This window comes from Pseudorca crassidens, chromosome 3 (assembly GCF_039906515.1).
Source record: "Pseudorca crassidens isolate mPseCra1 chromosome 3, mPseCra1.hap1, whole genome shotgun sequence".
Taxonomy (NCBI): Eukaryota; Metazoa; Chordata; class Mammalia; order Artiodactyla; family Delphinidae; genus Pseudorca; species Pseudorca crassidens.
Genome location: NC_090298.1, coordinates 56,123,287 through 56,140,180, shown reverse-complemented (window position 1 = coordinate 56,140,180; position 16,894 = coordinate 56,123,287). Strand labels below are relative to the sequence as shown.

At 40.7% G+C, this 16,894-nt stretch overlaps 1 protein-coding gene across 3 annotated transcripts in view; it reads right to left on the bottom strand.

Annotated features, from left to right (window-relative positions):
• The window catches only part of MCCC2 (methylcrotonyl-CoA carboxylase subunit 2), a 63,795-nt gene that overhangs the window by 35,962 nt on the left and 10,939 nt on the right, over positions 1-16,894 (bottom strand). For all 3 annotated transcript variants that reach the window (XM_067730938.1, XM_067730940.1, XM_067730939.1), the window contains exons 3-6: positions 16,614-16,698; positions 14,321-14,422; positions 12,045-12,172; positions 8,979-9,091 (exon numbers count right to left, since the gene is read on the bottom strand). In XM_067730938.1, the coding sequence (XP_067587039.1) occupies positions 8,979-9,091; positions 12,045-12,172; positions 14,321-14,422; positions 16,614-16,698 (428 nt within the window). The remainder of the gene's footprint in view (positions 1-8,978; positions 9,092-12,044; positions 12,173-14,320; positions 14,423-16,613; positions 16,699-16,894) is intronic.

Sequence of the window (16,894 nt, the reverse complement as noted above, 5' to 3'; positions counted from 1 at the left end):
AGAAGAGTCACAATGATGTGAGAATATGAAAGGGGACAATTTTCAAAAGTAAGCTCTAGAGAACTAAAGAGGCACAGCAGCGTTCCATGAAAACAACTATTGAGCAAAAGGAGAGAAAAGAAGAGCAACTGCCAGCAAGTGGTGTCCCAACACCGAGGTTTTGGGGTTGGGGGGTGGGGATGGAGCAAACAAAGACGAATTATCCTGTCAAAATGTCACAAGACAAAAATGAGGGAAATGAAACTAAATGTCATCCTGTCATCTCAGGGTGGAGAGAAAAGATGTACCAATTTAGCAGAAAAGTCTCTCAAGAGACTAGCTGACAAATTATTAGCACACAAGGCAAACAACAGTCTCTCCAGCCCTCAGATCTTCCAATGTCCGTCTGAGATGGGCAGTCAGGGTTTCGATCATGCTGCAGCCCCTTTGTACCCCGCAACTCCAAGGGGCAGTGCTGCCGGGCTCCACATCAGGGACCCATTTAAACCCCAGTCCCACCTCCTTTGATTCTTCTCTGTCTTGCTGGCTGATCTTCCCCCATCTCTGAACCTAGACTGGGGGTGAGGGCACGGGTGGGGAAGAGAATACCCAACTCACTTTGTATTCTCCCCTATCTTGTTTTTAAAACTTATGGCTTGAGACTTCCAAGCCCCTTTTTAACTATCACAAATGCTCTCTCACAAAACAAATTTTACCATATTCCTAAGAACACTTCAGATGCCTTTTCGCCACAGAATCTCCGCAATCGAGGAAATCAACAATCCACTTCTCAGACACCAGGTGAGGCATCACAAACATACACAGAAGACTTTTGCTCAGTAACAGAGTAGGAGACTGTGGTAGGCAGCTTCTAAAACACCACCACCCCCCACCCCCGTCATACTAGACTCTTGGTATTCACTTCCTGTATGATCACGTCCCCTTGAGCGTGCGGTGGATCTGGTGACATGCTGCTAATGAATGGAATATGGCAAGTGATGGGACATCACTGCTGTGCTCAGGGTGTGAGGGACCGTGTCTTCTGTCTTGCTGGCCCTCTTTCTCGCCCACCTGCTTGCTCACTCTGATGCAGCTAGCTGACATGCTGTGACATGCTGTATGGAGAGGCCCACAAAGGAAAGAACCCACAACAGCTCATAAGGAACTGAGGGGTTTCTGCAAAGAACTGAATCCTACCAACAGCCACATGAATGAGGTAGGGGGCGGAGCCTTGAGAGGACTGCAGTCAGTCACATGATCCAGCTAAGTGCAGAGCTCGAGGATCCAGCTAAGCTGTGCCCAGACCCCTAACCCACAGAAACTGTGAGATAATAAATGTTGTTGTTTTAAACTGATGTCTGGGGGTAATTTGTTCTGCAGTAATAGAGAACTAATACAGGGATCAAAAACCATCTCCCATAAGTGACTGCAATTGAGGCCCATCTGAAGACCTAGGATAGTCTCTGAAGTGCTTTGTTGTTGTTGCTCTTTAATGTATCTGTGAACTATTCCTCTAGTCCAGAGATGGGAGACAGACCAGCATTAGCATCCTGTACCATCCCAGAGAATGATGAAAAACCAAGAGAAAGACGTGGATAAACCCTGAAGCCATTATGCTAAGTGAAAGAAACCAGGCCCAAAAGCCCACTTAGTACAATTCCATTTATATGAAATGTCCAGAACAGGCAAATCCATAGGTTACCAGGGGCTGGAGGGACTGGGTGAAAACGAGATTAACTGCCAGTGGGCATGGCATTTCCTTCTGGGGTGATAAAAGTGTTCTAAAATTGATTCAACCCTGTAAGTACCCTAAAAACCATTGAATTATACCTATTAAATGAGTAAATTTTATGGTATGTGAATTATAGCTCAATAAATTACACCTCAATAAAACTTACAAAATTTAAAAAAAATACAAGAGCTAGAGTTACTAAGTATACAGGAATCAAAATTCTCAAATTTTTCATCAATGAGAAAGAGAGGCTATTCTAGTTCCAAGTATCTAACAGACACAAAACTTACTACTGCTAAAGCAAGGATTTCCCTGGTGGCGCAATGGTTAAGAATCTGCCTGCCAATGCAGGGGACATGGGTTTGAGCCCTGGTCCAGGAAGCTCTCACATGCCGCGGAGCAACTAGGCCCGTGCGTCACAACTACTGAGCCTGCGCTCTAGAGCCCGTGAGCCACAACTACTGAGCCTGAGCGCCACAACTACTGAAGCCCGCGCACCTAGAGCCCGTGCTCCGCAACAGGAGAAGCCACCGCAATGAGAAGCCCGTGCACCACAACAAAGAGTAGCCCCCGCTCTCTGCAACTAGAGAAAGCCTGTGCACAGCAACGAAGACCCAATGCAGCCAAAAATAAATAAATTTATAAAATATATATATATATTTCTCCATAGAAATAAAAGAACACAGTTAAGTCACCACTGTCACACAATCTCCTCTTCTGCATTTAATTCTGAGCTCTTCACTCACAAAATAGAGTGAAAGGGCACCAAGAGCTCCGCCACTGTGTCTGCTGCTGCTTCTCACAGAGCATGGGGACCCCAGGGCCCAAACAGCACCGATGACTTTCCACATCCCAAAGCATTTGTCTGTAGTACAATGAAGACCTTACACTGGGCCACACTGGACAAATGATTCAGAACCCCAGAAAGATAATTCTGCTGCTTTCTTCTACTAAAGGGACATTAAAGGGACATAAGGAAGCTGCGTGACCACAAGCTGTTCTGACCATGCTCAGAGTACAGGTTTGGCTGTGTGGGCAAAGCCCAGGCACTATGTCAGGAGAGACATGACTGCGCCCCTCATCTGCATCAGAACAAAAGACAGCTCCCACGAGTTCCACTGAGAGGCCACCATCCACCCTGTCACCAGAGAAGTGGGCCTGCTCTGTGACAAGGACAAGCCAAGAGATCCCTCTTGCAGGGTCAGGAGGCCCATGGCAACTCAAAAACTTGAATTCAGAGCAAGAAAACAGCAAGGAGGCTAAGAATGATGTGTAACTGACAGTAACAATCTTTGTCATCACTGGCACAGACGGCACAGCAAAAGCTGGAAGTGAAAGGAAATGAGAGACTACAAAACAGAGTTAATAGTCTGGAAAAACTTTGGACAAAATTTCATTACCCTCCAGGTCTTGCCTGCACAAGTAGAGACTGGTTCTCGTCACACCAAAAACAAATTACATCTCGTCACACCAAAAACAAATTACACCAAAAACGAATTACACCAAAAACAAATTACATCAGCAGCCTGCCCTATGGAAGGGGTGTCTGAGAGGGAGTCAAGAGGTTTTATACCCAATTCTGAGAAGTGTGTGAACTTTAGACCTCCATCTTTCCACTGAAAAATTGCCGAAGACTATCTAGTTCGAAGGCTCTCTGTGATAAATGTAATAGAACTTGGGGAGGGAGATTTCCAGTTGCTTGGTGGAAAAGCCATTAAAATTATAATATGTTTTTTAAATCTCTCATCTTTCTTCTTTTTCCATTCAAAGTACTGTAGAAAGCAAATACTGCCTGTATCACTTTTTTCTTCCTCTACCTAAAGAGTCACCATTAAAAAATAAAAGCCATAATACACACATATCTATTCAATGGCTGTCCAGAATTCAAGAACATTATCAACTATACCAACGATCACACTGCTGATCCTAGAACATGCATACTTATCCGTGCTCACTGGATAGGATGAAGTGTACACAGAGAACAAAAAGTCCATCTCACTCAGAACATTCTGTTTCTTCCTCAACCTTTTTATCAGAGAGCCTCAAAACAAAATAAAAAAGAGTGGTTTCTTCTACCCCTGACCCTATCTGGCTTCATGAGAAGGTTGAAATGCATTTTAAAAATAATAATATACAGTGTTTATCCTAACTAGGACCCTCAAAACAATTACCAAGGTCTGAGGCAAAGAAAATAAATTTCAAAAATAATGAGCTAAGCCAAGGAGGGAAGAGGGAAAAGTTAAGAAAAGAGGAAGGGAGGGACACTTGAGAATAATTTTAGGCACATCTCCAAAAAGAAGAACAAACAGGCAGAAGTGCAAAGAAGAAAATAGGGGGAAAGGCCTGAGGAGCTGCAACTAAGCATAGCTAGGTGAATAACAGCTATTTCAGAAGAAATAAACCGTTAATAAAAAATGAAACATTTGCTGCTGGTGTGGTAAGGATCACAGTAAAATGAGGAAGAGAATTAATGCATCAGAGCAAAACCAGTCTAGACTAGACTCTCACTAGACTATAAAAATTAATGGTAACGTAAGACTTGAAGAAAACAAACACCAAGATCCCACTTCTGAAGAGAACTATAAGTCTCACATTTAAAAAGCCAGCAACATGGGAACCACATCAGGACAACAAAAGAAGCACAGCCCCAAGATCATCACGGCATCAGGCATGGATTTGGAGAAGGACCAGAGAAGGTATCCTCAGGACACGAGGCTCAGAGAAAGACCACTGGACACCAATACGCCAAGTCTTTAAACTTCAAAACAAACCAGGGTCCTAAAACCTACCAGAAAGTAAGGAAAAATGACACAGAAGAGAATACAAAGGTAACTACCTAGTTAACTGTTTTTTCTCAAGTGCAAAAACAAAATTGTTGAAACTGGGAGGTCTGTAGGAATCTGGCCACATCTTTACAGCTGCAAAAATATAGGAAAAAAAAGAGATATGGTTGTCAAGAGACATACTTCTTAGAAATCAGTGGATAAATGGACTTACTAAGGGCAAGGTTAATAACATTAAATAAAAACCAACCTTGGGGAGGAATAGTGATTGAACAAGTAAGGGAAGCTAGTGCTCACTATCAAAATGCACACGTAACATAACTGCAGTTACAACAGTTATTGCTTTATGTAGGAAATACAAAAAATTGCTAACAGTCCACCTAAACCAAAGTCTTAAATAAATAATAAAATACGTTGGAAATTCCCTGGCCGTCCAGTGGTTAGGACTCGGCACTTTTACTGCCATGGCCTGGGTTGAATCTCTGCTCAGGGAACTAAGATCCTGCAAGCCATGCGGCGCAGCCAAAAATAATGATGATGATGGTAATAATAATAATAATAAACTACATTAAAATATAGGAAATAGAACTACTCAGTATGTTAGGTATCACTTTAATGGTTATTAAGGAGTTTCACTCAAATAATAAATTATTAAGTAGGTAAGTAAATGCGTTGGGATATAAACAATCCAATATTGTCTCTAATCTCAAGTGGCATAGAGTCTAGTAAAGGAAATTAGTCAGGATATGTCTAGATAAAAGGGATAAATGCCATTAGTAAGGTATAGCTCAAGAATTATGGGAGTTGGGGGGGGGAGATCACTTCCGGTAAGGGATTCTGGGAAGCTTTCCTGGAAAAGGTGGCATCTGAGATGCACCTTGGAAAATGGGTTGGAGACTCAGATCAACCCATATGGAAGGACTAGGGGAAAGAGAGTCCGGCATGGACCTGAGCAGAAACTCTTAAAGGTCACGATGCACATGAAAAATAGCAAGCGCTTCAGACTGACGGCAGTTTACAGTGCATGATCAGTAAGGCTAGAAAGTTAGGTTGGAACCAGATCACACGAGGTCTTAAGTATCAGGCTGTGAAGTTTGGTCTGGAACAAGGGAACTAGATAAAGAATAACCTTATAATAATGTGTACAACAGACAGAAAATGCCTGAACTAACTATGGCGATGGCAGTAGGAATGGAGTGGAGAGGACCAATCCAAAGGTAAAAACCAACATGACTTGATTCATCAAAGGTTTACTATGTATTGATTACCTGCCCAGCATCAAAGGAGCTCCCAGGGGTACAAAAATAAGGAAGATATATATTTCTGACCTAAAAGGATTAAGTAGGGGAAAAATCAGAGAAGAGTCAATGATGACATCAAAGTTTCAATCCTAGAGAAAAGAGCAAGAAGGAAGTACCATCAACAGCACACAGAAACATGGCTGAAGGAACAAATCAGCAGGGGCAGCTAAATACGGAATGTCTACTCTGAGCCTCTGGTACCAGCAGGAAATCTAACCAAACAACAGAACCCCAAGGGTAGGTGGAGGTGGAGGGAAGCCAGGACCAGAGAATGATCATGGAAGCGACAGGTATGTCATTAGATTTTATTAAACTACTAAGGACAAGTTCTTGAATGGGGTTGGGAGGATTAAATGAAGAGAGTGGGAGAAGAAGGAAACCAGTGGCATGAAGCCTAAGGAGAATTTCAAGAAAGGGAACAATAACAAAACCAACAGGTTGTACAGCGTGAGAATCTCTAGGAGGTTAAGGTTAGCGGGACCCTCCAAGCGCAGCGAGGTTTTTAGGAAAGTGAGTGGTCAGGAACGAAAATGCTGGGCCAATCCTTAAGAAGTCTGGTAATCCAGGGAGGGAGAGAAGCTTCAAAAACAGCAGAAGCTAGAAAAGGTCCTTTTCTTTGTGCATCATTTTTTGCTACTTTTTCCTTTAAAAAAAAAAAAAAGAGGAAGTCAACATGATTATTGGCTGTGAGAAAAAAAATTAAGTGGATGTCAAATATTAAAGCAAAAGAGAGAAAGGATTAATGATGAAGCACAAATAAGGGATCAGTATTAAGATTATAAATGACAAGTCTAGTCTTGAAGAAGAGAGACAATTCTTCCTGGGATTAAAAAAAAAGACAGAGTAAGCAGTATTGTTTTTAATAGAACAGTGCTCACACATGACTTTCTCAGTAAAGTACGAAGCAATAGCTTCAGTGGCGATATCAGGTTTATAGTTCATATATTGGGGAAAAGATGAGAAGAAGCACCATGGACACTAGGATACAATAACAATTAGATTTTTTTTTAATTCCACGAGGTTCATGGGAATATAAGAAGGCAAACCTCAACCACAAACTTCCTATTGGGGTGAAATAGAAAAAATAAATGCTGAGAAGTGGCTCAGTTAAAGAAATACTGATGTTAAAATTTTTAGGAAACAAAAATTAAATAGGCAAACTGAAGGCATTCAGTCAAATGCCCCTTAGATATTTTAGACTTTTTTATCATAAGCAGATATTGCTTATTCAAAATTATAAGGACACTTTTAATTTTAAAAAGACCTAGTTCTTAAAGCACTTCAAGCTTCAGGTTCCACAGGAGCAGAGACCCTACCTGGTTTCATTCATCTAGTACAGGGCCTGGCTTAGAGTAGCTTCTCCATAAATATCTGTTAGATGTTGGCTGACGTTTTATATAGTCCCACAAAAGCTACATGAAGAGAAAGACAGAGCACAGACTAAGCATGCAAGGTGGCAGAGGTCTACAGTGGGTTGAATGGTGCCCCTCCGCGCCCCAAATTTGTCCACACCTAAATCTCCGGAACCTGTGAATGTGACCTTATTTGAAAAAAAATGGGTCTTTGCAGATGTAATTAAGTTAAGCATCTTCAGATAAGATCACTCTAGATTACCCAGGGGTGCCCTAAATCGAGTGACAAGTATCCTTGTAAGGGAGAGAGGGCACAGAGGAGAAGACCATGGGAAGACCAAGGCAGAGACTGGAGTCACATAGCCGCAAGCCAAGGGAACGCCTGGAGCCAACAGAAGCTCAAAGAGGCAAGGAACGGAATCTTCCTTAGAGCCTTCTGAGGGAGCACGGCCCTGCTGTCACCTTGATTTCAGACGTCTAGCCTCCAGACACTTGAGAAAATAAATTTCTGTTACTTTAAGCCACCCTGTTTGTGGTAATTTGTTACGGCAGCCCTAGGAAACTAATACAAGTTTCGTATAGCTACATAAACTATAATACCAGGTTAAATGGGCTAATTTCCCCTATAAGACAAAAGATCACAATAAGAATCTCATAACAGATAATGGATGCAAGGGCCATCTGTGCAAAAGTGAGCAAAGCTGAAGTTTCTATTTAGATAAACAAAGCATAGATATACGCAAGGTCGCCACATAACAGTAAAATATATAATAAATAATAACAACACATTGTATTGGTAGATTATAAAGAAGAGAGATAGTAATTGCAAGTGATGACTAATTAATTAGAATACTAATAAAAATACTACAAACTTAAGAAATTCAATAACAAAACAAAAACAAAGGAGTTGCAGCAGTATTATGAAGTATTTCAAACATACAAAAAAGATTAGAATAGTAAAATAAATATTCTTTACCTAATACCCAGTCTTAATAAATCTTAACATTTGGTCAAACTTACTTCTGAATTTTTTTAAAGGAATAAAATATTTCAGATACAGTTGAAGCCTCTATAGACCTCCTACTTGGCCTTTATTCTCCTCCTCCCTCCCACCTCAAAGGTAACCACCGTTCTAAAGTTGAGTCTATCATTCCCATGTACCTGTTTATACATAATAGATTTGACATATTTAACACTTGCATACATAGCAATTTGCTGTACATTTATTCTACACTTTTTTTTTTTACCCAACATATTTTTTGAGACTTATTTCTGTTGACGCACACAATTCTAGTTCATTCATTTTAACAGCCAGTAACTATTATAACTCTCCTATGAATGGGCATTTACTTTGTTCTTTATCTTTTGCTATAACAAACAATGCTACAAGGAACTTTCTTGTACATGTCTCCTCATACATATACTAGAATTCCTCCAGAGTATAGTCCTAAAAAAGCAACTTTACTCAGTGTTCATTCTTTTTAAAAACTCTTTTCCTTTGGCAAATAACCTTTATTATAGCATAACAGTATTCCCATATTTAGCAGATGAATCTGACTGGAGATATCTTTATGATGCTTTCTGTGGAAAAAGACTAAATTCTGTATTAGATTCTGTTCTGGAAATTCCCTGGCGGTCCAGTGGTTTGGACTCCATGTTTTCACTGCCAAGGGCCTGGGTTCAATCCCTGGTCAGGGAACTAAGATCCTGCAAGCTGCATGGCACAGCCAAAAAAAAAAAAAAACAAATTCTGTTTTAAGTCATCTCAGACTACCTGGTTAGCAAAGACATTTGATGCAAAAAGCAATACGTCTCATTAATGAGAAATTACCTGTATAATACTTTTAGAAGACATAACTGCCTGATTATAGAATATGCGGCCAAAGTGATCTCGATCTGGAAATACTTCTGCTTGTCGAGGTAAGTTTGCTCCTCCCGAATCAACTGAAGAGAAATAAGTACATCTCAATGCACAAAACGTGCTACACACAGGAAGACTTATCTCAATGATAACATCAGTTCTTTTTTTTTTTTGCAGTACGTGGGCCTCTCACTGCTGTGGCCTCTCCCGTTGCGGAGCACAGGCTCCAGACGTGCAGGCCCAGTGGCCATGGCTCACGGGCCCAGCTGCTCCGCGGCATATGGGATCCTCCCGGACCGGGGCACGAACCCGTGTCCCCTGCATCGGCAGGCGGACTCTCAACCACTGCGCCAGCAGGGAAGCCCAAACATCAGTTCTTAATTACATTCGCAAAAAACTTGCCCTATCTTTCTAAACTCTTCTACAGCCTCTTTCTCCAATCTTTCAACACAGCCCCCAAAATGTACTGTTTTCTTCAAACACATTAGGCTCTCCTACCCCTGTGCAGAATTCCACTTGAAATGTTTAGGACATTATCTCCCTTGAGGATTAGCCCCAGAAAAACCAAAACTCCTTAACCAGTTCAGCTAAGATTGGATCTTTCTCTCTTTTAAAACAATCTGAAAATCATCTACAGAATTCATGTGATAATTTTATTGCACATTGCCTCTGGTACTCTTTTTACTGCAGATTACAGTGGTGGATAAGAATGTCAGCTGAGTTCAAAACAGAGCTTCATTACTTCACAGCTGTGTGATCACAGGTGTGTTTCCGAACCAGTCTACTGCCTCGGTCTCCCCACCAGTGAAATGAAGGTAACAGTGGCTATCCCATAGGGTTGTTATTGGGATGACATGAAATAGTTTATGTGAAGCACTCAGCTCAGCACATACTGTGAGTGCACAGAGTGAACGTTACAAAAAGTTAGCTAGTCTTATACCTATCACTCTTGCCTGCAACCACTAAGTCTTCTACTGATATTTAATACATTAAAGACAGGGACAACACAATACTCTTCACTGCATCCCCTACAGTGTTGGGCACAGCACCTACAAGCAGTGGGGCCTCATTTGCTGTTTTCTATACGTGCAATGCAGTTCACACTCTGAATCAACGAGGTAAATTCACTTTCATAGGAGAAAAAAATCTCATCAGTACCTGTTCAAATAGCCATAAAAATGAACAGTATATACTGGTGTTTTTACAAACCAATTTAAGCCAATACGCAGGAAGTACCAATTTTAAACTGCCTTGCTTTTATGTCTTTTTAAAAATATCCTTAGATTTATATGTACTTTCATTCCAAATATAAATTTACTTTCACTGAATATTAAATTTCTTTAAATTACATCTGCTCAAACTATGTACATAATCAAGCATTTAACCTAGTACCTGGCACTCAAGAGACCCATATATATTAGCTATTATTTTTTCATGGTTTGAACCCATTACGGTGAACAGAAAAACAAAATATTGGGTTGGTCAAAAAGTTCGTTCGTTTTTTTCCACAACATGGTTCTAACTAGTGCTTAGTTGACTTTAACTTCATTCGAAACAATTTTGTTAGATTGTATTGTGACAGTTGTCATATCAGCAGTGCATTTTAAAAAAAAACTTATCAAAATTGGTGAATTTTTGTGTAGCCATTTTAATACTGAAGATGGAAGGAAAAAGGCAACATTTTCGGCATATTATGCTTTATTATTTCAAGAAAGGTAAAAACGCAACTGAAATGCAAAAAAAGATTTGTGCAGTGTATGGAGAGGGCACTGCAACAGATCAAATGTGTCAAAAGTGGTTTGCAAAGTTTCGTGCTGGAGATTTCTTGCTGGACGACGGTCCATGGTCAGGTAGACCAGTTGAAGTGGATAGCAATCAAATCGAGACATTAATTGAGAACAATCAGTGTTATACCACACGGGAGAGAGCTGACATACTCAAAATATCCAAATTAAGTGTTGAAAATCATTTGCACCAGCTTGGTTATGTGAATCGCTTTGACGTTTGGGTTCCACGTAAGTTAAGTGAAAAAAACCTTCTTGGCTGTATTTCTACATGCGATTCTCTACGTAAACGTAATGAAAACATGCCATTTTTAAAACAAATTGTGATGGGCGATGAAAAGTGGATACCGTACAATAATGTGGAACGGAAGCGATCGTGGGGCAAGGGAAATGAACCACCACCAACCACACCAAAGGCTGGTCTTCATCCAAAGAAGGTGATTTTGTGTATATGGTGGGATTGGAAGGGAGTCCTCTATTATGAGCTCCTTCTGGAAAACCAAACGATTAATTCCAACAAGTACTGCTCCCAATTAGACCAACTGAAAGCAGCACTCTAGGAAAAGCGTCCCGAATTAGTTAACAGAAAAGGTATAATCTTCCATCCGGATAACGCAGGACCCCATGCTTCTTTGATGACCAGGCAAAAACTGTTACAGCTTGGCTGGGAAGTTCTGATTCATCCACCATATTCACCAGACACTGCACCTTCGGATTTCCATTTATTTAGGTTTTTATAAAATTCTTTTAATGGAAAAAATTTTAATTCCCTGGAAGACTGTAAAAAGCACCTGGAACAGTTTTTTGCTTAAAAAAATTAAAAGTTTTGGGAAGATGGAATTATGAAGTTGCCTGAAAAATGGCAGAAGGTAGTGGAACAAAATGGTGAATACATTGTTCAATAAAGTTCTTGGTGAAAATGAAAAATGTCTTTTATTTTTACTCAAAAACCAAAGGAACTTTTTGGCCCACCCAATATATAGAAGAAAAAAACACCACTCATGTAGAGAAAAAAATGGCAAACCCCAAAATACTGTCAGGGATTCTTCCTCAGTGATGTTATTATGGGTAGTGCTTGTTACTTTTTCTCCCAGAGTTTTTAGCAAAGAATGTGCATCTCTTTTGTAATTATAAGAGAAGCCAACAGTTTTTTAAAAATATCCATCGATAACGTCATATATATATAGTCTTCTAAACAATCTTATTATTTTTCTAGCTAATAACAGTTTATTTTACAATTCTCGTGACTTGCCCAAGTAAATGCAGGGGAGCCTGTTTTGCATTGCAATTTCTTGTGCCCGTAAGTGTTTCTTCACAGTCACCGGGTAGTAGGTACCTCCTTTGACAGTGGCATCATTGGCAACAATAATGCATTCTACTCTGAAAGGCAGAAATTTCATCGGAAAGAGAACGTGAGAGAGTTCTTCAAAGTAAAGACCAATTGCATCTCATTACAAGACACTCCCAATACAGCCTGATTTCTAGTACATATCCCCAGGGACAGCCATTAGTAGACAATCTTATGATATAAAAGTTTTAATCACTGTTCACATATTTATTTATATAAAATGAATCACTTTTAATAAGTTTACAAACTCTAACTTGATTTTTAAAGAATCATCACCCCATATTAGTAGAGGAAAACTAACAACCTAAGCCACATTTTGTAATGGTTCTTTGAAGGAAGGGGTCCTAACAAGATAATACAAGATAATACAACAACAAGGAATCCAAGTCTCAGGGTGAGAAAATCCCACATGGTAAACCTTTAAAATTTCCTTTTAGGAAGGTAATTTTCAAAAAGGAAAACTGATCCATCAAAAGTATTTATTTTTCATATTTTCTTCATGTCACTGCCATATGCTTTTCTATAAAACTAAAAGAAGTTTAAAGTACAACACTTATCTTGCTTAAAGGAACAATAGGTACAAACTTTAAAATAGTAGTCTGAAAGCATATACTATAATGAGACATTAGTGGTGCCCTTTCTCACCAAAACCAGCCTGTCAGGTACCATGGCTCACAAGTAACACGCAGGAAGCAGGGAAGTGAATGAAGAGGGCCAGTAAGGGAGCCTGCTTTGTATTGCCAGGAAACCCAAAGATCAGAGGCTCACTTGAAACTGGAGAGAAGAACAGTGTGGTCTTTACAAAATTTAATCTTTATATTTATGATGTTTTTGTTACCTCACTTTATATTCTCTAGAATTCTAAAAAGAAACTTATTGAATCCTTGCTGAAAATGAAGTAGAGAACAGCAACTGAGCACACAGCCTCAGGTAGTGTTGTACTTCTTTTATTAGGGTATGTGGCTCCTCTCCTTTGAGCATCAATTTTATTCACTAGGTTATATATAAAGCCTTTTCCCACATTATAATTAACATTTTATAGAGTGGGATGTACATTTCTAATGACTTTAACATTGAACAAACTAGACTTCAAAAGGAATTTAGGCTTTGGCGGGTGCTGGGCCATACCCCCCACACCTCCAGAGTATGGTCACTCCTCCGTCCTGGGGATGCTGCACTAGAAAAGCTTAAGAAGCTCTGGTACAGGAAAGAGCCCAGACTATGAAGTCAGACAAAGCTAGGCTGAAATTCTGACTCTGCCACTTGCTATATATACGACCTTGGACAAGAGACATAACCACTTTTACTTGTCTTTTTAAAAGGTCACAGACATGTTACAGAATGAGAAATAAAATTAGTTCACAAAAATACTGTATTAGACATCTATTGGTTTTGCCTACCCAGCATCTATTATTTTGGCAACAAAACTAAACTTTCTTTCAGAAACTGCCCTTTCTCTATTTTTGATCCCTGAGGTTCTAGCGGGACTGACCCCAAAGCCCATCTTCAGATGTGAGCACAAGGACCAGGCCTTTCTACTCAGCGTCCACGCCGTGGGCTGAGCAATGGGCTCTGGTCCCAGGCCTTCACCCTCAGGAGCTCTCAGCCCACTGCAGCTGCTAAGCTTAGAGCGCAGAAGCTGGGGATGCCTGTGGCCAGCTCGGCCTGCCTAGGAACAAAACCAAAACCCAGCCTGTGACCTGGTAACACCGTTTGTGCTCCTCGACCCAGCTAGGCCCAGACTCATCAGTTAAGAGAGTCAATAAATTCTTTTTTGGTTTTAACTAGTTTGCACATCTATCATCTGCCAGAGAAAGAGTGCTGACCATATTCAACCATATGATTATGTAAGAAAGGTCAATTTCAATTACTATGAAGTACTACTTTAGACCTTTTAAACGAGTGAATTCTTTTTCAGTCATACTATCCAACACTAGAGCAGCTCTAGTGGAAAGATAAAATCAGTCTTGCCCTGGCCCTTGCCTCCATGGAATCTCAACAGCTAAAATGCACACACTCCACAGATGAATCTAACACATGTCTGGGTAGGAAGCCTCAGTCCTAAATAATATCACGAGCATAAAACTCACATGCTCACATGCAGAGCAGTGAGTGCTGGACACCTTGCCTCTTCGGCTTGCTTCCTGAACGACATGGCTGAGTGCGGGCAGAATACTCACCCTGACACTCTCCCAATGCCTGTAATAATGCCACCGGCAGGGACCTCCTCATCACCATACAACTGGTAACCGGCAAACTGGGATAATTCCAGGAATGGAGACCTGAACGGAAGAAAAGATGTTGCTTGAATTAATGTCGTTTTTCAAAAAATCATATTTAAACAGTTAACACGTGGAAAAGGAAATTTTCTTCTTTAATGGGGCAATGTTTCAAATATGCGTGTTGGACATAAAATCTACAAAAAGAATGGCAAAAACAAAATCTAGGGGACTTCCCTGGTGGCGCAGTGGCTAAGAATCCGACTGCCAATGCAGGGGACACGGGTTCAAGCCCTGGTCCAGGAAGATCCCACATGCCGCGGAGCCACTAAACCTGTGTGCCACAACTACTGAGCCTGCGCTCTAGAGCTCACAAGCCACAATTACTGAAGCCGGTGCGCCACAACTACTGAAGCCCGCGTGTCTAGAGCCTGTGCTCCGCAACAAGAGAAGCCACCGCAGTGAGAAGCCCACGCACCACAACAAAGAGTAGCCCCCCCTCGCCGCAACTAGAGAAAACCCACGTGCAGCAATGAAGACCCAATGCAGGCAAAAATAAAGAATAAAATAAATTTAAAAGAAAAAAAAAATCTAGTGTGACCACCCTGGGGATTTATACAGTATAGCCATACAAAGGAACACTAGGTTCTTATTTTTAAAGATGTTGTACAGATGTGTTTATTAATATAGAAAGAAAATAGCACCTAACACTTACGTAGCACCTACCACATGCCAGCCTCTCTCCTAGGAGCTTCAGAAACACTAACTCATTCATTCCTCAGAACTACCTCCTGATATGGACCCTATTATGATCCCCACTGACTGATGAGGAAACTGAAACACAGAGATTAGGTCAGTTGTCTAAGGTCACACAACTACTAGTAAGTGGCAGAGCTGGGTTTTAATAAGCTCCGTAATAAGGGACCAGGCTCTTAACCACTGTATTATTGTCACTTAAATGTTCAGGATACACTGGGGGGATGGGGGACAGGGGTGGGCAGGGAGTTATAAAACACCACATTTAGTATGATTCCATTTTTCTTTAAAAAAAAAAAAGTGATTCACATTTGCATAAAAACAGTGTAGAAGGATACACACTAGGTGTTAGCGGTGTTTGTCTCCAGGTTGGGCGTCTGTGTGCATGTCCCCCGAAACAATACTTTTGAGCCTTCATTTCTCTCTCTAACTGGTCTTTTTTTTTTTTTTAATGATTTATTTATTTGTTTGTTTATTTATTTATTTATTTTGCTGCGTTGGGTCTTAGTTGCAGCATGTGGGATCTAAGTTCCCTGACCGGGCCCCTGCACTGGCAGCCCAGAGTCTTAGCCACTGCACCACCAGGGAAGTCCGTCTCTCTAACTGGTCTTGGTGCTTCCACCCTCAAGGCCCACAGTCTACTCACAAGACAACAGCCAGAATAACTTTTTAAAACCTAAGTCAGATAAGCCCTACAAAATCTCCCCATTTCTGTCAGAGTAAAAGCCCAAACTCTTACACTGGCCTACAAAACCCTTACCGAAATCACCCATCTCCTGCTACTCCCCCGTGTATTCCCGCCACCCCACCACCTTCCAGCCCCTTCCATATCACCATCTGTGACCTGTCCCCACTGCAGAACCTTCGCACTGAACACTCCCCTCCGCCTGCAATGCTGTCTCCCCAGATATTCAGAGCCCATCTCTCTTCACTCCTTCCAATCTTTGCTCAAATGTCACCACCTCAATGAGGCCTATTCTAACCACCTCATTTGAAACTACAACTTGACCTTCATCTTTCTCTCCCGTACTCTGGTCTATCTTTTCTTTTTCCCATGACATTTATCACCTTCTAACATACTATATAATTTATGACACTTATCGTTTATTTTCTATCTCCTCCTGCTACAATGTAAATTCCAGTAGGGCAAGGAACTTTGTCTATTTTGTTCAGTGATGTATCACTAGCACCTAGAACAGCACCTGACACACAGTAGCCTCGCAATAAACATCTGTTGTTGAATCTTACGATAAGAACCAGAATTTAAAATCATTTATTTATAAAACTATCTAAGATGGGAATTCCCTGGCGGTCCAGTGGTTAGGACTCTGCCCTGTAACTGCCGAGGGCCTGGGTTCAATCCCTAGTCGGGGAACTAAGATCCTACAAGCCACGTGGCACGGCAAAAAAACAAAACAAAACAAAAACAAAAAAAACTGTCTAAGAAAGCACCATGGAATAGAGAACACTCTGAGCCAGCACTTGGGTATGTACCAACCCTGGGTCTATAAGATTGTCAACTCTTTCTCTTGGTAACAGTTTTCCTCTTGATATGTGACGTGCTCGGGCTTTCTCACCACCTCCTGTGATAAAAAATATGATTCAATTAGATGAATTCATTATAAGGTCTCCATTTAACTTAATATCAGAAAAACATATAACACTTAATCCAAAATATGGTACTTTTTAAAAAATTTAACATATCCTGTGAAAAACAGCTACTTTTTCAGATCATTGAAACTGGCATTTTTAAAAATCAATCTATCCCTGAGCCCACAG